The 23,350-nt window shown below is 46.3% G+C and overlaps 1 protein-coding gene across 1 annotated transcript in view; it reads right to left on the minus strand.

The window, feature by feature from the left end:
* LOC109884411 (fibulin-2) overlaps nt 1–23,350 on the minus strand; it is a gene marked incomplete at its 5' end in the record, with an annotated part of 60,501 nt that overhangs the window by 33,219 nt on the left and 3,932 nt on the right. The window contains one exon of the mRNA XM_031823929.1: nt 12,904–13,038. Within this exon, the coding sequence (XP_031679789.1) occupies nt 12,904–13,038 (135 nt within the window). The remainder of the gene's footprint in view (nt 1–12,903; nt 13,039–23,350) is intronic.

Genomic DNA, 23,350 nt, shown 5'->3' on the forward strand with positions numbered 1-23,350 from the left:
ATCCCAGTGGAAAGAGGGGAACCGGCCAGGCAGAGACAGCAAGGGCGGTTCGTTGCTCCAGAGCCTTTCCGTTCACCTTCCCACTCCTGGGCCAGACTACACTCAATCATATGACCCATTGAAGAGATGAGTCTTCAGTAAAGACTTAAAGGTTGAGACCGAGTTTGCGTCTCTGACATGGGTAGGCAGACAGTTCCATAAAAATGGAGCTCTATAGGAGAAAGCCCTGCCTCCACCTGTTTGCTTAGAAATTCTAGGGACAATTAGGAGGCCTGCGTCTTGTGACCGTAGCGTACGTGTAGGTATGTACGGCAGGACCAAATCAGAGAGATAGGTAGGAGCAAGCCCATGTAATGCTTTGTAGGTTAGCAGTAAAACCTTGAAATCAGCCCTTGCTTTGACAGGAAGCCAGTGTAGAGAGGCTAGCACTGGAGTAATATGATCAAATTTTTTGGTTCTAGTCAGGATTCTAGCAACCGTATTTAGCACCAACTGAAGTTTATTTAGTGCTTTATCCGGGTAGCCGGAAAGTAGAGCATTGCAGTAGTCTAACCTAGAAGTGACAAAAGCATGGATTAATTTTTCTGCATCATTTTTGGACGGAAAGTTTCAGATTTTTGCAATGATGGAAAAAAGATGGAAAAAAGCTGTCCTTGAAATGGTCTTGATATGTTCTTCAAAAGAGAGATCAGGGTCCAGAGTAACGCCGAGGTCCTTCACAGTTTTATTTGAGACGACTGTACAACCATTAAGATTAATTGTCAGATTCAACAGAAGATCTCTTTGTTTCTTGGGACCTAGAACAAGCATCTCTGTTTTGTCCGAGTTTAAAAGTAGAAAGTTTGCAGCCATCCACTTCCTTATGTCTGAAACACATGCTTCTAGCAAGGGCAATTTTGGGGCTTCACCATGTTTCATTGAAATGTACAGCTGTGTGTCATCCGCATAGCAGTGAAAGTTAACATTATGTTTTCGAATAACATCCCCAAGAGGTAAAATATATATTGAAAACAATAGTGGTCCTAAAACGGAACCTTGAGGAACACCGAAATTTACAGTTGATTTGTCAGAGGACAAACCATTCACAGAGACAAACTGATATCTTTCCGACAGATAAGATCTAAACCAGGCCAGAACTTGTCCGTGTAGACCAATTTGGGTTTCCAATCTCTCCAAAAGAATGTGATGATCGATGGTATCAAAAGCAGCACTAAGGTCTAGGAGCACGAGGACAGATGCAGAGCCTCGGTCCGATGCCATTAAAATGTAATTTACCACCTTCACAAGTGCCGTCTCAGTGCTATAATGGGGTCTAAAACCAGACTGAAGCATTTCGTATACAGTGTTTGTCTTCAGGAAGTCAGTAAGTTGCTGCGCAACAGCCTTTTCTAAAATTTTTGAGAGGAATGGAAGATTCGATATAGGCCGATAGTTTTTTATATTTTCTGGATCAAGGTTTGGCTTTTTCAAGAGAGGCTTTATTACTGCCACTTTTAGTGAGTTTGGTACACATCCGGTGGATAGAGAGCCGTTTATTATGTTCAACATAGGAGGGCCAAGCACAGGAAGCAGCTCTTTCAGTAGTTTAGTTGGAATAGGGTCCAGTATGCAGCTTGAAGGTTTAGCGGCCATGATTATTTTCAGCATTGTGTCAAGAGATATATTACTAAAACACTCGAGCGTCTGTCTTGATCCTAGGTCCTGGGAGAGTTGTGCAGACTCAGGACAACTGAGCTTTGAAGGAATACGCAGATTTAAAGAGGAGTCCGTAATTTGCTTTCTAATAATCATAATCTTTTCCTCAAAGAAGTTCATGAATTTATCACTGCTAAAGTGAAAGTCATCCTCTCTTGGGGAATGCTGCTTTTTAGTTAGCTTTGCGACAGTATCAAAAAGGAATTTCAGATTGTTCTTATTTTCCTCAATTAAGTTAGAAAAATAGGATGATCGAGCAGCAGTAAGGGCTCTTCGGTACTGCACGGTACTGTCTTTCCAAGCTAGTCGGAAGACTTCCAGTTTAGTGTGGCGCCATTTCCGTTCCAATTTTCTGGAAGCTTGCTTCAGAGCTCGGGTATTTTCTGTGTACCAGGGAGCTAGTTTCTTATGAGAAATGTTTTTAGTTTTTAGGGGTGCAACTGCATCTAGGGTATTGCGCAGGGTGAAATTGAGTTCCTCAGTTAGGTGGTTAACTGATTTTTGTCCTCTGGCGTCCTTGGGTAGACAGAGGGAATCTGGAAGGACATCAAGAAATCTTTGTGTAGTCTGTGAATTTATAGCACGACTTTTGATGTTCCTTGGTTGGGGTCTGAGCAGATTATTTGTTGCAATTGCAAACGTAATAAAATGGTGGTCCGATAGTCCAGGATTATGAGGAAAAACATTAAGATCCACAACATTTATTCCATGGGACAAAACTAGGTCCAGCGTATGACTGTGACAGTGAGTGGGTCCAGAGACATGTTGGACAAAACCCACTGAGTCGATGATGGCTCCGAATGCCTTTTGGAGTGGGTCTGTGGACTTTTCCATGTGAATATTAAAGTCACCAAAGATTTGAATATTATCTGCTATGACTACAAGATCCGATAGGAATTCAGGGAACTCAGTGAGGAACGCTGTATATGGCCCAGGAGGCCTGTAAACAGTAGCTATAAAAAGTGATTGAGTAGGCTGCATAGATTTCATGACTAGAAGCTCAAAAGACGAAAACGTCATTTTTCTTTTGTAAATTGAAATGTGCTATCGTAAATGTTAGCAACACCTCCGCCTTTGCGGGATGCACGGGGGATATGGTCACTAGTGTAGCCAGGAGGTGAGGCCTCATTTAACACAGTAAATTCATCAGGCTTAAGCCATGTTTCAGTCAGGCCAATCACATCAAGATTATGATCAGTGATTAGTTCATTGACTATAATTGCCTTTGAAGTAAGGGATCTAACATTAAGCAGCCCTATTTTGAGATGTGAGGTATCATGATCTCTTTCAATACTGACAGGAATGGAGGTGGTCTTTATCCTAGTGAGATTGCTAAGGCGAACACCGCCATGTTTAGTTTTGCCCAACCCAGGTCGAGGCACAGACACGGTCTCAATGGTGATAGCTGAGCTGACTACACTGACTGTGCTAGTGGCAGACTCCGCTATGCTGGCAGGCTGGCTAACAGCCTGCTGCCTGGCCTGCACCCTATTTCATTGTGGAGCTAGAGGAGTTAGAGCCCTGTCTATGTTGGTAGATAAGATGAGAGCACCCCTCCAGCTAGGATGGAGTCCGTCACTCCTCAGCAGGTCAGGCTTGGTCCTGTTTGTGGGTGAGTCCCAGAAAGAGGGCCAATTATCTACAAAATTCTATCTTTTGGGAGGGGCAGAAAACAGTTTTCAACCAGCGATTGAGTTGTGAGACTCTGCTGTAGAGCTCATCACTCCCCCTAACTGGGAGGGGGCCAGAGACAATTACTCGATGCCGACACATCTTTTTAGCTGATTTACACGCAGAAGCTATGTTGCGCTTGGTGATCTCTGACTGTTTCATCCTAACATCGTTGGTGCCGACGTGGATAACAATATCTCTATACTCTCTACACTCGCCAGTTTTAGCTTTAGCCAGCACCATCTTCAGATTAGCCTTAACGTCGGTTGCCCTGCCCCCCGGTAAACAGTGTATGATCGCTGGATGATTCGTTTTAAGTCTAATACTGTGGGTAATGGAGTCGCCAATGACTAGAGTTTTCAATTTGTCAGAGCTAATGGTGGGAAGCTTCGGCGTCTCAGACCCCGTAACGAGAAGAGTAGAGACCAGAGAAGACTCGGCCTCTGACTCCGACTCGCTGCTTAATGGGGAAAACCACCAATCCTCCTGTCCTTATGAAACACCATGTTCCACCACCAATCCTCCTGTCCTTATGAAACCCCATGTTCCACCACCAATCCTCCTGTCCTTATGAAACACCATGTTCCACCACCAATCCTCCTGTCCTTATGAAACCCCATGTTCCACCACCAATCCTCCTGTCCTTATGAAACACCATGTTCCACCACCAATCCTCCTGTCCTTATGAAACCCCATGTTCCACCACCAATCTTCCTGTCCTTATGAAACACCATGTTCCACCACCAATCCTCCTGTCCTTATGAAACACCATGATCCACCACCAATCCTCCTGTCCTCATGAAACACCATGTTCCACCACCAATCCTCCTGTCCTTATGAAACACCATGTTCCACCACCAATCCACCTGTCCTTATGAAACACCATGTTCCACCACCAATCCACCTGTCCTTATGAAACACCATGTTCCACCACCAATTCTCCTGTCCTTATGAAACACCATGATTCACCACCAATCCTCCTGTCCTTATGAAACCCCATGTTCCACTTTCATAAGGACAGGACACATCAAATCAAAGTTTATTTGTCACTTGCACCGAATACAACAGGTGTAGACCTCACAGTGAAATGCTTACTTACAGGCTCTAACCAATAGTGCGAAAAAAAGGCATGTGCGTGCGTGCGTGCGTGCGTGCGTGCGTGCGTGTGTGTGTGTGTGTGTGTGTGTGTGTAGGTAAGTAAAGTAATAAAACAGTAAAAAGACATTTGAAAATAAGAGGCCATAGAGTAGGAAGGCTCTATACAGTAGAGGGGCCATAGAGTAGGAAGGCTCTATACAGTAGAGGGGCCATAGAGTAGGAAGGCTATATACAGTAGAGGGGCCATAGAGTAGGAAGGCTATATACAGTAGAGGGGCCATAGAGTAGGAAGGCTCTATACAGTAGAGGGGCCATAGAGTAGGAAGGCTATATACAGTAGAGGGGCCATAGAGTAGGAAGGCTATATACAGTAGCGAGGCCATAGAGTAGCAAGGCTATATACAGTAGAGGGGCTATAGAGTAGGAAGGCTATATACAGTAGCGAGGCCATAGAGTAGGAAGGCTATATACAGTAGAGGGGCTATAGAGTAGGAAGGCTATATACAGTAGAGGGGCTATAGAGTAGGAAGGCTATATACAGTAGAGGGGCTATAGAGTAGGAAGGCTATATACAGTAGAGGGGCCATAGAGTAGGAAGGCTATATACAGTAGAGGGGCCATAGAGTAGGAAGGCTATATACAGTAGAGGGGCCATAGAGTAGGAAGGCTATATACAGTAGCGAGGCCATAGAGTAGGAAGGCTATATACAGTAGAGGGGCTATAGAGTAGGAAGGCTATATACAGTAGAGGGGCCATAGAGTAGGAAGGCTATATACAGTAGAGGGGCTATAGAGTAGGAAGGCTATATACAGTAGAGGGGCCATAGAGTAGGAAGGCTATATACAGTAGAGGGGCTATAGAGTAGGAAGGCTATATACAGTAGCGAGGCCATAGAGTAGGAAGGCTATATACAGTAGAGGGGCTATAGAGTAGGAAGGCTATATACAGTAGAGGGGCTATAGAGTAGGAAGGCTATATACAGTAGAGGGGCTATAGAGTAGGAAGGCTATATACAGTAGAGGGGCTATAGAGTAGGAAGGCTATATACAGTAGAGGGGCTATAGAGTAGGAAGGCTATATACAGTAGAGGGGCCATAGAGTAGGAAGGCTATATACAGTAGAGGGGCCATAGAGTAGGAAGGCTATATACAGTAGCGAGGCCATAGAGTAGGAAGGCTATATACAGTAGAGGGGCCATAGAGTAGGAAGGCTATATACAGTAGAGGGGCCATAGAGTAGGAAGGCTATATACAGTAGAGGGGCCATAGAGTAGGAAGGCTATATACAGTAGCGAGGCCATAGAGTAGGAAGGCTATATACAGTAGAGGGGCCATAGAGTAGGAAGGCTATATACAGTAGAGGGGCCATAGAGTAGGAAGGCTATATACAGTAGAGGGGCCATAGAGTAGGAAGGCTATATACAGTAGAGGGGCCATAGAGTAGGAAGGCTATATACAGTAGCGAGGCCATAGAGTAGGAAGGCTATATACAGTAGAGAGGCCATAGAGTAGGAAGGCTATATACAGTAGAGGGGCTATAGAGTAGGAAGGCTATATACAGTAGAGGGGCTATAGAGTAGGAAGGCTATATACAGTAGAGGGGCCATAGAGTAGCAAGGCTATATACAGTAGAGGGGCTATAGAGTAGGAAGGCTATATACAGTAGAGAGGCCATAGAGTAGGAAGGCTATATACAGTAGAGGGGCTATAGAGTAGGAAGGCTCTATACAGTAGAGGGGCTATAGAGTAGGAAGGCTCTATACAGTAGAGGGGCTATAGAGTAGGAAGGCTCTATACAGTAGAGGGGCTATAGAGTAGGAAGGCTATATACAGTAGAGGGGCTATAGAGTAGGAAGGCTATATACAGTAGAGAGGCCATAGAGTAGGAAGGCTATATACAGTAGAGGGGCTATAGAGTAGGAAGGCTATATACAGTAGAGGGGCTATAGAGTAGGAAGGCTATATACAGTAGCGAGGCCATAGAGTAGGAAGGCTATATACAGTAGCGAGGCCATAGAGTAGGAAGGCTATATACAGTAGCGAGGCCATAGAGTAGCAAGGCTATATACAGTAGCGAGGCCATAGAGTAGGAAGGCTATATACAGTAGCGAGGCCATAGAGTAGGAAGGCTATATACAGTAGCGAGGCCATAGAGTAGGAAGGCTATATACAGTAGCGAGGCCATAGAGTAGCAAGGCTATATACAGTAGCGAGGCCATAGAGTAGGAAGGCTATATACAGTAGCGAGGCCATAGAGTAGGAAGGCTATATACAGTAGCGAGGCCATAGAGTAGGAAGGCTATATACAGTAGCGAGGCCATAGAGTAGGAAGGCTATATACAGTAGCGAGGCCATAGAGTAGGAAGGCTATATACAGTAGCGAGGCCATAGAGTAGGAAGGCTATATACAGTAGCGAGGCCATAGAGTAGGAAGGCTATATACAGTAGCGAGGCCATAGAGTAGGAAGGCTATATACAGTAGCGAGGCCATAGAGTAGCAAGGCTATATACAGTAGCGAGGCCATAGAGTAGGAAGGCTATATACAGTAGCGAGGCCATAGAGTAGCAAGGCTATATACAGTAGCGAGGCCATAGAGTAGCAAGGCTATATACAGTAGCGAGGCCATAGAGTAGCAAGGCTATATACAGTAGCGAGGCCATAGAGTAGGAAGGCTATATACAGTAGCGAGGCCATAGAGTAGCAAGGCTATATACAGTAGCGAGGCCATAGAGTAGCAAGGCTATATACAGTAGTGAGGCCATAGAGTAGGAAGGCTATATACAGTAGCGAGGCCATAGAGTAGGAAGGCTATATACAGTAGCGAGGCAATAGAGTAGCAAGGCTATATACAGTAGCGAGGCCATAGAGTAGCAAGGCTATATACAGTAGCGAGGCCATAGAGTAGCAAGGCTAAATACAGTAGCGAGGCCATAGAGTAGGAAGGCTATATACAGTAGCGAGGCCATAGAGTAGGAAGGCTATATACAGTAGCGAGGCCATAGAGTAGCAAGGCTATATACAGTAGCGAGGCCATAGAGTAGCAAGGCTATATACAGTAGCGAGGCCATAGAGTAGGAAGGCTATATACAGTAGCGAGGCCATAGAGTAGGAAGGCTATATACAGTAGCGAGGCCATAGAGTAGCAAGGCTATATACAGTAGCGAGGCCATAGAGTAGCAAGGCTATATACAGTAGCGAGGCCATAGAGTAGCAAGGCTAAATACAGTAGCGAGGCCATAGAGTAGGAAGGCTATATACAGTAGCGAGGCCATAGAGTAGGAAGGCTATATACAGTAGCGAGGCCATAGAGTAGCAAGGCTATATACAGTAGCGAGGCCATAGAGTAGGAAGGCTATATACAGTAGCGAGGCCATAGAGTAGGAAGGCTATATACAGTAGCGAGGCCATAGAGTAGCAAGGCTATATACAGTAGCGAGGCCATAGAGTAGGAAGGCTATATACAGTAGCGAGGCCATAGAGTAGGAAGGCTATATACATTAGCGAGGCCATAGAGTAGCAAGGCTATATACAGTAGCGAGGCCATAGAGTAGGAAGGCTATATACAGTAGAGGGGCCATAGAGTAGGAAGGCTATATACAGTAGAGGGGCCATAGAGTAGGAAGGCTATATACAGTAGAGGGGCCATAGAGTAGGAAGGCTATATACAGTAGCGAGGCCATAGAGTAGGAAGGCTATATACAGTAGAGGGGCCATAGAGTAGGAAGGCTATATACAGTAGAGGGGCTATAGAGTAGGAAGGCTATATACAGTAGAGGGGCTATAGAGTAGGAAGGCTATATACAGTAGAGGGGCCATAGAGTAGGAAGGCTATATACAGTAGAGGGGCTATAGAGTAGGAAGGCTATATACAGTAGAGGGGCTATAGAGTAGGAAGGCTATATACAGTAGCGAGGCCATAGAGTAGGAAGGCTATATACAGTAGAGGGGCTATAGAGTAGGAAGGCTATATACAGTAGAGGGGCTATAGAGTAGGAAGGCTATATACAGTAGAGGGGCTATAGAGTAGGAAGGCTATATACAGTAGAGGGGCTATAGAGTAGGAAGGCTATATACAGTAGAGGGGCTATAGAGTAGGAAGGCTATATACAGTAGAGGGGCCATAGAGTTGGAAGGCTATATACAGTAGAGGGGCTATAGAGTAGGAAGGCTATATACAGTAGAGGGGCTATAGAGTAGGAAGGCTATATACAGTAGAGGGGCCATAGAGTAGGAAGGCTATATACAGTAGAGGGGCCATAGAGTAGGAAGGCTATATACAGTAGAGGGGCTATAGAGTAGGAAGGCTATATACAGTAGAGGGGCCATAGAGTAGGAAGGCTATATACAGTAGAGGGGCTATAGAGTAGGAAGGCTATATACAGTAGAGGGGCCATAGAGTAGGAAGGCTATATACAGTAGAGGGGCCATAGAGTAGGAAGGCTATATACAGTAGAGGGGCTATAGAGTAGCAAGGCTATATACAGTAGAGGGGCCATAGAGTAGGAAGGGTATATACAGTAGCGAGGCCATAGAGTAGGAAGGCTATATACAGTAGCGAGGCCATAGAGTAGCAAGGCTATATACAGTAGCGAGGCCATAGAGTAGGAAGGCTATATACAGTAGCGAGGCCATAGAGTAGCAAGGCTATATACAGTAGCGAGGCCATAGAGTAGGAAGGCTATATACAGTAGCGAGGCCATAGAGTAGGAAGGCTATATACAGTAGCGAGGCCATAGAGTAGGAAGGCTATATACAGTAGCGAGGCCATAGAGTAGGAAGGCTATATACAGTAGCGAGGCCATAGAGTAGGAAGGCTATATACAGTAGCGAGGCCATAGAGTAGGAAGGCTATATACAGTAGCGAGGCCATAGAGTAGGAAGGCTATATACAGTAGCGAGGCCATAGAGTAGCAAGGCTATATACAGTAGCGAGGCCATAGAGTAGGAAGGCTATATACAGTAGCGAGGCCATAGAGTAGCAAGGCTATATACAGTAGCGAGGCCATAGAGTAGCAAGGCTATATACAGTAGCGAGGCCATAGAGTAGCAAGGCTATATACAGTAGCGAGGCCATAGAGTAGGAAGGCTATATACAGTAGCGAGGCCATAGAGTAGCAAGGCTATATACAGTAGCGAGGCCATAGAGTAGCAAGGCTATATACAGTAGCGAGGCCATAGAGTAGGAAGGCTATATACAGTAGCGAGGCCATAGAGTAGGAAGGCTATATACAGTAGCGAGGCCATAGAGTAGCAAGGCTATATACAGTAGCGAGGCCATAGAGTAGCAAGGCTATATACAGTAGCGAGGCCATAGAGTAGCAAGGCTAAATACAGTAGCGAGGCCATAGAGTAGGAAGGCTATATACAGTAGCGAGGCCATAGAGTAGGAAGGCTATATACAGTAGCGAGGCCATAGAGTAGCAAGGCTATATACAGTAGCGAGGCCATAGAGTAGCAAGGCTATATACAGTAGCGAGGCCATAGAGTAGGAAGGCTATATACAGTAGCGAGGCCATAGAGTAGGAAGGCTATATACAGTAGCGAGGCCATAGAGTAGCAAGGCTATATACAGTAGCGAGGCCATAGAGTAGCAAGGCTATATACAGTAGCGAGGCCATAGAGTAGCAAGGCTAAATACAGTAGCGAGGCCATAGAGTAGGAAGGCTATATACAGTAGCGAGGCCATAGAGTAGGAAGGCTATATACAGTAGCGAGGCCATAGAGTAGCAAGGCTATATACAGTAGCGAGGCCATAGAGTAGGAAGGCTATATACAGTAGCGAGGCCATAGAGTAGGAAGGCTATATACAGTAGCGAGGCCATAGAGTAGCAAGGCTATATACAGTAGCGAGGCCATAGAGTAGCAAGGCTATATACAGTAGCGAGGCCATAGAGTAGCAAGGCTATATACAGTAGCGAGGCCATAGAGTAGCAAGGCTATATACAGTAGCGAGGCCATAGAGTAGGAAGGCTATATACAGTAGCGAGGCCATAGAGTAGCAAGGCTATATACAGACACCAGTTAGTCAGGCTTATTGAGGTAGTATGTACATGTAGATATGGTTAAAGTGACTATGCATATATGATGAACAGAGAGCAGCAGTTATGTAAAAGGAGGGGTTGGTGGGTGGTGGGACACAATGCAGATATCCCGGTTAGCCAATGTGCGTAAGCACTGGTTGGTCGGGCCAATTTAGGTAGTCTGTACATGAATGTATAGAATGTATAGCTACAGAGAGTAGCAGCAGCGTAAATGAGGGGGGAGGCACACAATGCAAATAGTCCAGGTAGCCATTTGGTTACCTGTTCAGGAGTCTTATGACTTGGGGGTAAAAACTGTTGAGAAGCCTTTTTGTCCTAGACTTGGCACTCTGGTACCGCTTAGTAGAGAGAACAGTCTATGACTGGGGTGGCTGGGGCCTTTTACAATGTTTATGGCCTTCCTCTGACACCGCCTGGTGTAGATGTCCTGGATGGCAGGACATAGTGGTGGAACATGGTGTTTCATAAAGTAAAAATGTTCCCAGTTATTTTCACTGCAGATGCCAGTGGAACCATACAACAATCCTAATTAGGTGGGGCTTGTGAAGCAAAAGTCCCCACTTTAAATCTTCATCATACCTCTTCTTCCTCTTCTGCACGCTAGTGATCTTACACTGTTTCAGCTAGAAACACTGTTCAAACGTTAAAATATGCAAACTGGTCTAGATTGAGTTGCTTATATAATGTTTGTTTTTTTAAACGATTAAACTTTTTGTCCATCTTCATTCACTCTAATGTGACTATTTTCAACATCCTAAAACTCCCCGTTGTGACGTCATCACTTCTAACTTCCATCCACTGTAAATGCAACAATGCAACTTTTGACACAAATCAGCTACTTTGACCACTTTGATAAAAACTTATACAAAGAGTTAAAGGTTGTGACATCTTCCTCTACTTCTCTGCTATTCAAATCTGGAATAATAACAGAATGATCTGGTACCATCCCAGTCTCAGGTCTTTTGCAGACTCCATCAGGTTTTCTTCCAGAATGGTCCTGTATTTGGCTCCATCCATCTTCCCATCAATTATAACCATCTTCCCTGTCCCTGCTGAAGAAAAGCAGGCCCAAACCATGATGCTGCAACCACCATGTTTGACAGTGGGGATGGTGTGTTCAGGGTGATGAGCTGTGTTGCTTTTACGCCAAACATAACGTTTTGCATTGTTGCCAAAAAGTTCAATTTTGGTTTCATCTGACCAGAGCACCTTCTTCCACATGTTTGGTGTGTCTCCCAGGTGGCTTGTGGCAAACTTTAAACGACACTTTTTATGGATATCTTTAAGAAATGGCTTTCTTCTTGCCACTCTTCCATAAAGGCCAGATTTGTGCAATATACGACTGATTGTTGTCCTATGGACAGAGTCTCCCACCTCAGCTGTAGATCTCTGCAGTTCATCCAGAGTGGTCATGGGCCTCTTGGCTGCATCTCTGATCAGTCTTCTCCTTGTATGAGCTGAAAGTTTAGAGGGACGGCCAGGTCTTGGTAGATTTGCAGTGGTCTGATACTCCTTCCATTTCAATATTATCGCTTGCACAGTGCTCCTTGGGATGTTTAAAGCTTGGGAAATCTTTTTGTATCCAAATCCAGCTTTAAACTTCTTCACAACAGTATCTCGGACCTGCCTGGTGTGTTCCTTGTTCTTCATGATGCTCTCTGCGCTTTTAACGGACCTCTGAGACTATCACAGTGCAGGTGCATTTATACGGAGACTTGATTACACACAGGTGGATTGTATTTATCATCATTAGTCATTTAGGTCAACATTGGATCATTCAGAGATCCTCACTGAACTTCTGGAGAGAGTTTGCTGCACTGAAAGTAAAGGGGCTGAATAATTTTGCACGCCCAATTTTTCAGTTTTTGATTTGTTAAAAAAGTTTGAAATATCCAATAAATGTCGTTCCACTTCATGATTGTGTCCCACTTGTTGTTGATTCTTCACAAAAAAATACAGTTTTATATCTTTATGTTTGAAGCCTGAAATTTGGCAAAAGGTCGCAAAGTTCAAGGGGGCCGAATACTTTCGCAAGGCACTGTATATATAGGACATGTATTGTGTAAATCTAACAACCCAGCTGTTTTAGTAACCACATCAACAACTTGTCATCTACAATTTCACACTGCCATTTTGCCCACTTTCCCAGCACTTTAGAGGGTATGACGTTGAGGGGGGTTTTTAGTGATTAAATATGTGATCTAACCGTCCCACAATCCAAAATATGAATGTTGTTACTGTAGTCTAGCAAAGAAATCAGACCAATTATTTTACTAAATTTAACTTTGACTCTTTTTTTTATTGAACCTTTATTTAACTATATTTAATTTATTAGCTTAAGTAAAACAAACCAATTTTACTTCATAATCATAATGATGATGATGTTGACCAACTCACCCTCACAGACTTGGTTCCTGAGCTGGAAGCCAGCAGGACAAGTGACGGTCCTCTCACACACAAACGATCCCACGGTGTTCACACAGCGCTCACTGGCCTGGCAACTGTGCATGCTGGTCACACACTCATTCACATCTGTTAGGGGTTAGAGAGGGAGAGAGAGAGAGGGTGAGGGACAGAGACAGTATGGGAGAGAGAGAGAGAAAATGTAGAAAGAGAGAAAGAGAGAGAATGGGAGCGAGAGAGAAAATCAGGATGACAAATATAAATTATATTTGGACACAGTTCTATTAGAACACACCAAAAACTACACATACTGTATCTAGGACTAAATATCAGCAACACAGGTAGCTTTCACATGGTTGTGAATGAGCTGAGAGACCAAGCAAGAAGAGCATTCTATGCCATTAAAAGGAACATTAGAATCTGGATCAAAATGTTCCAATCAGTCCTAGAACCAGTTGCTCTATATGGCAGTGAAGTATGGGGTCCACTCTCTAACAATGAATTTACCAAATGGGACAAACATCCAACAGAAATACTGCATGCAGAGTTTTGCAAGACTGTATTGCAAGTGCAAAGAAAAACTGCAAATAACGCATGTAGAGCAGAATGGGGCCAAAACCCTCCTCATTCAGATAGAAAAAAGAGACATCAAATTTTACAACCATCTAAAAATAAGTGATCCCAAAACATTCCATCACACAGCTCTACAATGTCAAGAGATGAAACAAGAGAAGAGTCCCCTCAGCCAGCTGGTTCTGAGGCTCAGTTCACTAACCCAAACCAACCCCATAGAGCCTCAGGACAGCAGTCAGCCAGCTGGTTCTGAGGCTCAGTTCACTAACCCAAACCAACCCCATAGAGCCTCAGGACAGCACTCAGCCAGCTGGTTCTGAGGCTCAGTTCATTAACCCAAACCAACCCCATAGAGACTCAGGACAGCACTCAGCCAGCTGGTTCTGAAGCTCAGTTCACCAACCCAAACCAACCCCATAGAGCCTCAGGACAGCACTCAGCCAGCTGGTTCTGAGGCCCAGTTCACCAACCCAAACCAACCCCATAGAGCCTCAGGACAGCACTCAGCCAGCTGGTTCTGATGCTCAGTTCACCAACCCAAACCAACCCCATAGAGCCTCAGGACAACACTCAACCAGCTGGTTCTGATGCTCAGTTCACCAACCCAAACCAACCCCATAGAGCCTCAGGACAGCACTCAGCCAGCTGGTTCTGAGGCTCAGTTCACTAACCCAAACCAACCCCATAGAGCCTCAGGACAGCACTCAGCCAGCTGGTTCTGAGGCTCAGTTCACCAACCCTAACCAACCCCATAGAGCCTCAGGACAGCACTCAGCCAGCTGGTTCTGAGGCTCAGTTCCCTAACCCAAACCAACCCCATAGAGCCTCAGGACAGCACTCAGCCAGCTGGTTCTGAGGCTCAGTTCACCAACCCTAACCAACCCCATAGAGCCTCAGGACAGCACTCAGCCAGCTGGTTCTGAGGCCCAGTTCCCTAACCCAAACCAACCCCATAGAGCCTCAGGACAGCACTCAGCCAGCTGGTTCTGAGGCTCAGTTCACTAACCCAAACCAACCCCATAGAGCCTCAGGACAGCACTCAGCCAGCTGGTTCTGAGGCCCAGTTCACCAACCCAAACCAACACCATAGAGACTCAGGACAGCACTCAGCCAGCTGGTTCTGAGGCTCAGTTCCCTAACCCAAACCAACCCCATAGAGCCTCAGGACAGCACTCAGCCAGCTGGTTCTGAGGCTCAGTTCCCTAACCCAAACCAACCCCATAGAGCCTCAGGACAGCACTCAGCCAGCTGGTTCTGAGGCTCAGTTCCCTAACCCAAACCAACCCCATAGAGCCTCAGGACAGCACTCAGCCAGCTGGTTCTGAGGCTCAGTTCCCTAACCCAAACCAACCCCATAGAGCCTCAGGACAGCACTCAGCCAGCTGGTTCTGAGGCTCAGTTCCCTAACCCAAACCAACCCCATAGAGCCTCAGGACAGCACTCAGCCAGCTGGTTCTGAGGCTCAGTTCCCTAACCCAAACCAACCCCATAGAGCCTCAGGACAGCACTCAGCCAGCTGGTTCTGAGGCTCAGTTCCCTAACCCAAACCAACCCCATAGAGCCTCAGGACAGCACTCAGCCAGCTGGTTCTGAGGCTCAGTTCACTAACCCAAACCAACCCCATAGAGCCTCAGGACAGCATTCAGCCAGCTGGTTCTGAGGCCCAGTTCACCAACCCAAACCAGCCCCATAGAGCCTCAGGACAGCACTCAGCCAGCTGGTTCTGAGGCTCAGTTCACTAACCCAAACCAACCCCATAGAGCCTCAGGACAGCACTCAGCCAACTGGTTCTGAGGCTCAGTTCCCTAACCCAAACCAACCCCATAGAGCCTCAGGACAGCACTCAGCCAGCTGGTTCTGATGCTCAGTTCACCAACCCAAACCAACCCCATAGAGCCTCAGGACAGCACTCAGCCAGCTGGTTCTGAGGCTCAGTTCACCAACCCAAACCAATCCCATAGAGCCTCAGGACAGCACTCAGCCAGCTGGTTCTGATGCTCAGTTCACCAACCCAAACCAACCCCATAGAGCCTCAGGACAGCACTCAGCCAGCTGGTTCTGAGGCCCAGTTCACTAACCCAAACCAACCCCATAGAGCCTCAGGACAGCACTCAGCCAGCTGGTTCTGAGGCCCAGTTCACTAACCCAAACCAACCCCATAGAGCCTCAGGACAGCACTCAGCCAGCTGGTACTGAGGCTCAGTTCCCTAACCCAAACCAACCCCATAGAGCCTCAGAACAACACTCAGCCAGGTGGTTCTGAGGCTCAGTTCACCAACCCAAACCAACCCAATAGAGCCTCAGGACAGCACTCAGCCAGCTGGTTCTGAGGCTCAGTTCACCAACCCAAACCAACCCAATAGAGCCTCAGAACAGCACTCAGCCAGCTGGTTCTGAGGCTCAGTTCACTAACCCAAACCAACCCCATAGAGCCTCAGGACAGCACTCAGGAAATCTGGCCCAACCAAATCATCACAAAACAAAAATTAAAATATATCACCCATTGGAGAGACACCACAAACAATCTAAGTAAACTTCAATGCTATTTGGCTCAAAACAGACAGTACATGGTGGCAGACTATCTGACCACTGTGACTGATAGAAAACTGAGGAAAACATTGACTAGATACAGACTCCGTGAGCACAGTCTGGCTATAGAGACCGGTCGTCAAAGACAAACCTGGCTGCCTGGAGAGGACAGGGTGTGCTCACTCTGCTCCAGGGGAGAGGGAGAGACAGAGCTGCATTTCCTATTATTACTGTGACAAATACTCAGACCTAAGAGAGTATTTCTTTACAAAGAATTTGAAACTATAAAAGATGAAGAAAAAATCTAATATTTATTGGGTGAAAAGCCAAAATGTGCAGTTTTGGCAGCCGTGACAGATGTGTCCTCTTGCCACGACCTGAGGGACAGCCAGTGAAAAGTGCAAAGTAATGTCAATAATATTTCCCGTTTTGTTTTGTCTTTCATACCACGTCATGTGTCTTCTCAGTCATGTTGACACTGGTCTACTACCAGGTCATGTGTCTTCTCAGTCATGTTGACACTGGTCTACTACCAGGTCATGTGTCTTCTCAGTCATGTTGACACTGGCCTACTACCAGGTCATGTGTCTTCTCAGTCATGTTGACACTGGTCTACTACCAGGTCATGTGTCTTCTCAGTCATGTTGACACTGGTCTACTACCAGGTCATGTGTCTTCTCAGTCATGTTGACACTGGTCTACTACCAGGTCATGTGTCTTCTCAGTCATGTTGACACTGGCCTACTACCAGGTCATGTGTCTTCTCAGTCATGTTGACACTGGTCTACTACCAGGTCATGTGTCTTCTCAGTCATGTTGACACTGGTCTACTACCAGGTCATGTGTCTTCTCAGTCATGTTGACACTGGCCTACTACCAGGTCATGTGTCTTCTCAGTCATGTTGACACTGGTCTACTACCAGGTCATGTGTCTTCTCAGTCATGTTGACACTGGTCTACTACCAGGTCATGTGTCTTCTCAGTCATGTTGACACTGGCCTACTACCAGGTCATGTGTCTTCTCAGTCATGTTGACACTGGTCTACTACCAGGTCATGTGTCTTCTCAGTCATGTTGACACTGGTCTACTACCAGGTCATGTGTCTTCTCAGTCATGTTGACACTGGTCTACTACCAGGTCATGTGTCTTCTCAGTCATGTTGACACTGGCCTACTACCAGGTCATGTGTCTTCTCAGTCATGTTGACACTGGTCTACTACCAGGTCATGTGTCTTCTCAGTCATGTTGACACTGGTCTACTACCAGGTCATGTGTCTTCTCAGTCATGTTGACACTGGCCTACTACCAGGTCATGTGTCTTCTCAGTCATGTTGACACTGGTCTACTACCAGGTCATGTGTCTTCTCAGTCATGTTGACACTGGTCTACTACCAGGTCATGTGTCTTCTCAGTCATGTTGACACTGGTCTACTACCAGGTCATGTGTCTTCTCAGTCATGTTGACACTGGCCTACTACCAGGTCATGTGTCTTCTCAGTCATGTTGACACTGGCCTACTACCAGGTCATGTGTCTTCTCAGTCATGTTGACACTGGTCTACTACCAGGTCATGTGTCTTCTCAGTCATGTTGACACTGGTCTACTACCAGGTCATGTGTCTTCTCAGTCATGTTGACACTGGCCTACTACCAGGTCATGTGTCTTCTCAGTCATGTTGACACTGGTCTACTACCAGGTCATGTGTCTTCTCAGTCATGTTGACACTGGTCTACTACCAGGTCATGTGTCTTCTCAGTCATGTTGACACTGGCCTACTACCAGGTCATGTGTCTTCTCAGTCATGTTGACACTGGCCTACTACCAGGTCATGTGTCTTCTCAGTCATGTTGACACTGGTCTACTACCAGGTCATGTGTCTTCTCAGTCATGTTGACACTGGTCTACTACCAGGTCATGTGTCTTCTCAGTCATGTTGACACTGGTCTACTACCAGGTCATGTGTCTTCTCAGTCATGTTGACACTGGTCTACTACCAGGTCATGTGTCTTCTCAGTCATGTTGACACTGGTCTACTACCAGGTCATGTGTCTTCTCAGTCATGTTGACACTGGTCTACTACCATTGCTTTAATGTATTGTTGTTCTCATTAATATTGTTGCTGTAGTTGTTGTTAATGGTAATCCCATGTCCACTACTACTATTATTATTGCTGTTGTAGTTGTTGTTAATGGTAATCCCATGTCCACTACTACTATTATTATTGCTGTTGTAGTTGTTGTTAATGGTAATCCCATGTCCACTACTACTATTATTATTGCTGTTGTAGTTGTTGTTAATGGTAATCCCATGTCCACTACTACTATTATTATTGCTGTTGTAGTTGTTGTTAATGGTAATCCCATGTCCACTACTACTATTATTATTGTTGTTGTAGTTGTTGTTAATGGTAATCCCATGTCCACTACTACTATTATTATTGCTGTTGTAGTTGTTGTTAATGGTAATCCCATGTCCACTACTACTATTATTATTGTTGTTGTAGTTGTTGTTAATGGTAATCCCATGTCCACTACTACTATTATTATTGTTGTTGTAGTTGTTGTTAATGGTAATCCCATGTCCACTACTACTATTATTATTGTTGTTGTAGTTGTTGTTAATGGTAATCCCATGTCCACTACTACTATTATTATTGCTGTTGTAGTTGTTGTTAATGGTAATCCCATGTCCACTACTACTATTATTATTGCTGTTGTAGTTGTTGTTAATGGTAATCCCATGTCCACTACTACTATTATTATTGTTGTTGTAGTTGTTGTTAATGGTAATCCCATGTCCACTACTACTATTATTATTGTTGTTGTAGTTGTTGTTAATGGTAATCCCATGTCCACTACTACTATTATTATTGTTGTTGTAGTTGTTGTTAATGGTAATCCCATGTCCACTACTATTATTATTGCTGTTGTAGTTGTTGTTAATGGTAATCCCATGTCCACTACTACTATTATTATTGCTGTTGTAGTTGTTGTTAATGGTAATCCCATGTCCACTACTACTATTATTATTGCTGTTGGTCCATTTATTTATATATAAATATACATATTTTATTGTATTGTTCGATATGTATACTTTGACAACGTAAGTAATAATGAACTTGCCATGTCAAAAGTCAATTGAATTGAGAGAAAGAGAGAGAGAGAGAGAGAGAGAGAGAGAGAGAGAGAGAGAGAGAGAGAGAGAGAGAGAGAGATTATGTGTGATTTTCTGGGTTAGGTGGTGATGGTGGTAAAAAAATGTCCTGACACACACACACTGTCACCATGATGAAGCACTGTGAGCCAGCAGCAGTCAGCAGCAGAGGAAAATCCATAGTGACACACCAGGCCTGGGAACAAAGCACAATGCTGCCATTCATCCACTGGAGTTGGGTGGGTGGTTGGCTAGCTGGGTGGGTGGCTAGCTGGGTGGGTGGTTGGCTAGCTGGGTGGGTGGTTGGCTAGCTGGGTGGGTGGTTGGCTAGCTGGGTGGGTGGTTGGCTAGCTGGGTGGGTGGGTGGTTAGCTAGCTGGGTGGGTGGTTGCTAGCTGGGTGGGTGGTTGGCTAGCTGGGTGGGTGGTTGGCTAGCTGGGTGGGTGGTTAATTAGCTGGGTGGGTGGTTGCTAGCTGGGTGGGTGGTTAGCTAGCTGGGTGGGTGGTTAGCTAGCTGGGTGGGTGGTTGATAGCTGGGTGGGTGGTTGGCTAGCTGGGTGGATGGTTAGCTAGCTGGGTGGGTGGTTAGCTAGCTGGGTGGGTGGTTAGCTAGCTGGGTGGGTGGGTGGTTAGCTAGCTGGGTGGGTGTGTGGTTGCTAGCTGGGTGGTTAGCTAGCTGGGTGGGTGGTTAGCTAGCTGGGTGGGTGGTTAGCTAGCTGGGTGGGTGGTTGCTAGCTGGGTGGGTGGTTAGCTAGCTGGGTGGGTGGTTAGCTAGCTGGGTGGGTGGTTGCTAGCTGGGTGGGTGGTTGGCTAGCTGGGTGGGTGGGTGGTTAGCTAGCTGGGTGGGTGGTTGATAGCTGGGTGGGTGGTTGGCTAGCTGGGTGGGTGGTTAGCTAGCTGGGTGGGTGGTTATCTAGCTGGGTGGGTGGTTAGCTAGCTGGGTGGGTGGTTAGCTGGGTGGGTGGGTGGTTAGCTAGCTGGGTGGGTGTGTGGTTGCTAGCTGGGTGGTTAGCTAGCTGGGTGGGTGGTTAGCTAGCTGGGTGGGTGGTTAGCTAGCTGGGTGGGTGGTTCCTAGCTGGGTGGGTGGTTAGCTAGCTGGGTGGGTGGTTAGCTAGCTGGGTGGGTGGTTGCTAGCTGGGTGGGTGGTTAGCTAGCTGGGTGGGTGGTTGGCTAGCTAGCTGGGTGGGTGGTTGCTAGCTGGGTGGGTGGTTAGCTAGCTGGGTGGGTGGTTAGCTAGCTGGGTGGGTGGTTGCTAGCTGGGTGGGTGGTTGGCAAGCTGGGTGGGTGTTTAGCTAGCTGGGTGGGTGGGTTGTTGCTAGCTGGGTGGTTAGCTAGCTGGGTGGGTGGTTAGCTAGCTGGGTGGGTGGTTAGCTAGCTGGGTGGGTGGTTGCTAGCTAGGTGGGTGGTTAGCTAGCTGGGTGGTTAGCTAGCTGTGTGGGTGGTTAGCTAGCAGTGTGGGTGGGTGGGTGGTTAGCTAGCAGTGTGGGTGGGTGGTTAACTAGCAGTGTGGGTGGGTGGGTGGTTAGCTGGGTGGGTGGGTGGTTAGCTAGCTGGTTGGGTGGTTAGCTAGTTATGTGGGTGGGTGGTTAGCTAGCAGTGTGGGTGAGTGGGTAGTCTCAGCCTCCAGTATTTATGCTGCAGTAGTTTGTGTCGGGGGGCTGGGGTCAGTTTGTTATATCTGGAGTACTTCTCCTGTCCTATTCGGTGTCCTGTGTGAATCTAAGTGTGCGTTCTCTAATTCTCTCCTTCTCTCTCTCGGAGGACCTGAGCCCTAGGACCATGCCCCAGGATTACCTGACATGATGACTCCTTGCTGTCCCCAGTCCACCTGGCCGTGCTGCTGCCCCCCACGTTCAACTGTTCTGCCTTCTTATTATTCGACCATGCTGATCATTTATGAACATTTGAACATCTTGGCCATGTTCTGTTATAATCTCCACCCGGCACAGCCAGAAGAGGACTGGCCACCCCACATATGCTCTCTCTAATTCTCTCTTTTTTTCTCTCTCTCAGAGGACCTGAGCCCTAGGACCATGCCCCAGGACTACCTGACATGATGACTCCTTGCTGTCCCCAGTCCATCTGACCGTGCTGCTGCTCCAGTTTCAACTGTTCTGCCTTATTATTATACGACCATGCTGGTCATTTATGAACATTTGAACATCTTGGCCATGTTCTGTTATAATCTCCACCCGGCACAGCCAGAAGAGGACTGGCCACCCCACATAGCCTGGTTCCTCTCTAGGTTTCTTCCTAGGTTTTGGCCTTTCTAGGGAGTTTTTCCTAGCCACCGTGCTTCTACACCTGCTTTGCTTGCTGTTTGGGGTTTTAGGCTGGGTTTCTGTACAGCACTTTGAGATATCAGCTGATGTACGAAGGGCTATATAAATACATTTGATTTGATTTAGTTAGCTAGCTGTGTGGGTGGTTAGCTAGCTGTGTGGGTGGGTGGGTGGTTAGGAAGCTGGGTGGGTGGTTAGCTAGCTGTGTGGGTGGGTGGGTGATTAGCTAGATGGGTGGGTGATTAGCTAGCTGTGTGGGTGGGTTGTTAGCTAGCTGTGTGGGTGGGTGGTTAGCTAGCTTTGTGGGTGGGCGGTTAGCTAGCTTTGTGGGTTGGTTGTTAGCTAGCTCGGTGGGTAGGTGGTTAGCTAGCTTGGTGTGTGGTTAGCTGGCTGGGTGGGTGGTTAGCTGGCTGGGTGGTTAGCAAGCTGGGTGGGTGGTTGATGCTGTGTTCAGGCTTAGTCCCAAATAGCACCCTACCCCCTATATATTGCACTACTGTTGACCAAGAGCCAAATATAGTGCACTACAGTACCCATAGTGCTGTTCAAAATAGTGCACTATATATAGCAAATAGGGTGGCATTTGGGACACAACCCTAGGTTTGTCTTGTTGATACTCTGGCCAGTTGACGCTCTCTGTTGTGGCCAGTTGGATGTGGTGCCAGAACCCTGGACCAGTTAGAGTCATCCATTTGACTGGTGAAAGTCAATCCTAAAGAGGGTTTTGGAGACGGCGGAGAGGAGGGTCATTATTTCTCTCCCTTTGTCTGGATAATGAATCCAGTGTTCAGGCCCTGTGAGTCAAATGGGGACAATAATTGCAAATGACAGATCCTCACCAATAAAAATATTTTCTCTATTGTTGTAAAGGTTTGCTCTGTCCTGGGTAAATGAAAAGTATGGGATTAAAATCCCTTTCAGACAGATAACACAACAAATCAAATCAAATCAAATTTATTTATATAGCCCTTCGTACATCAGCTGATATCTCAAAGTGCTGTACAGAAACCCAGCCTAAAACCCCAAACAGCAAGCAATGCAGGTGGAGAAGCACAACACCGAATAGAGACTGTGTGTGTGTGTGTGTGTGTGTGTGTGTGTGTGTGTGTGTGTGTGTGTGTGTGTGTGTGTGTGTGTGTGTGTGTGTGTGTGTGTGTGTGTGTGTGTGTGTCAACAGTCCCTAGCTGGTGATTGGAGAGAATTCATGCTGGGCTGTGGAGGTTCCTGGACAGTAGACTATAGGACATTGTTCTACAGACTCTGCCTTCATCCTCGTTATTGTAATCATGATCCTTTCTAGGGAGTTTTTCCTAGCCACTGTGCTTCTCCACCTGCATTGCTTGCTGTTTGGGGTTTTAGGCTGGGTTTCTGTACAGCACTTTGAGATATCAGCTGATGTACGAAGGGCTATATAAATAAATTTGATTTGATTTGATTTGATTTGATTTGATGATTGTCACAGGACTGTTGGGGAGCCTAGGGGCATCTGAAAGTGTAAGTGTGTGTGTAACTTCCAGATTTGGTTCATTCCACCAAGGCCCTAACTACAAAATGGCCATCAGAACAGGACATTGGAACAGAATGACGCATCAGGAGCTGCTACTGGAGAACAGAAAGGGGAACCCAAGGAGACTCGTCTGTTGTCCTTTGATCCTTATCTTCCGTTGTCCTCTTCTGATCATGTCCTCTGATCTCTACAGATCCTTATCTTCTGTTGTCTGATATCCTCTGATCTCTACAGATCCTTATCTTCTGTTGTCTGATGATGTCCTCTGATCTCTACAGATCCTTATCTTCTGTTGTCTGATGATATCCTCTGTTCTTTGATGATGTCCTCTGTTCTCTGATGATGTCCTCTGTTCTCTGATGATGTCCTCTGTTCTCTGATGATGTCCTCAGTTTTC

The sequence above is a fragment of the Oncorhynchus kisutch genome, linkage group LG5, assembly GCF_002021735.2.
Source record: "Oncorhynchus kisutch isolate 150728-3 linkage group LG5, Okis_V2, whole genome shotgun sequence".
Taxonomy (NCBI): Eukaryota; Metazoa; Chordata; class Actinopteri; order Salmoniformes; family Salmonidae; genus Oncorhynchus; species Oncorhynchus kisutch.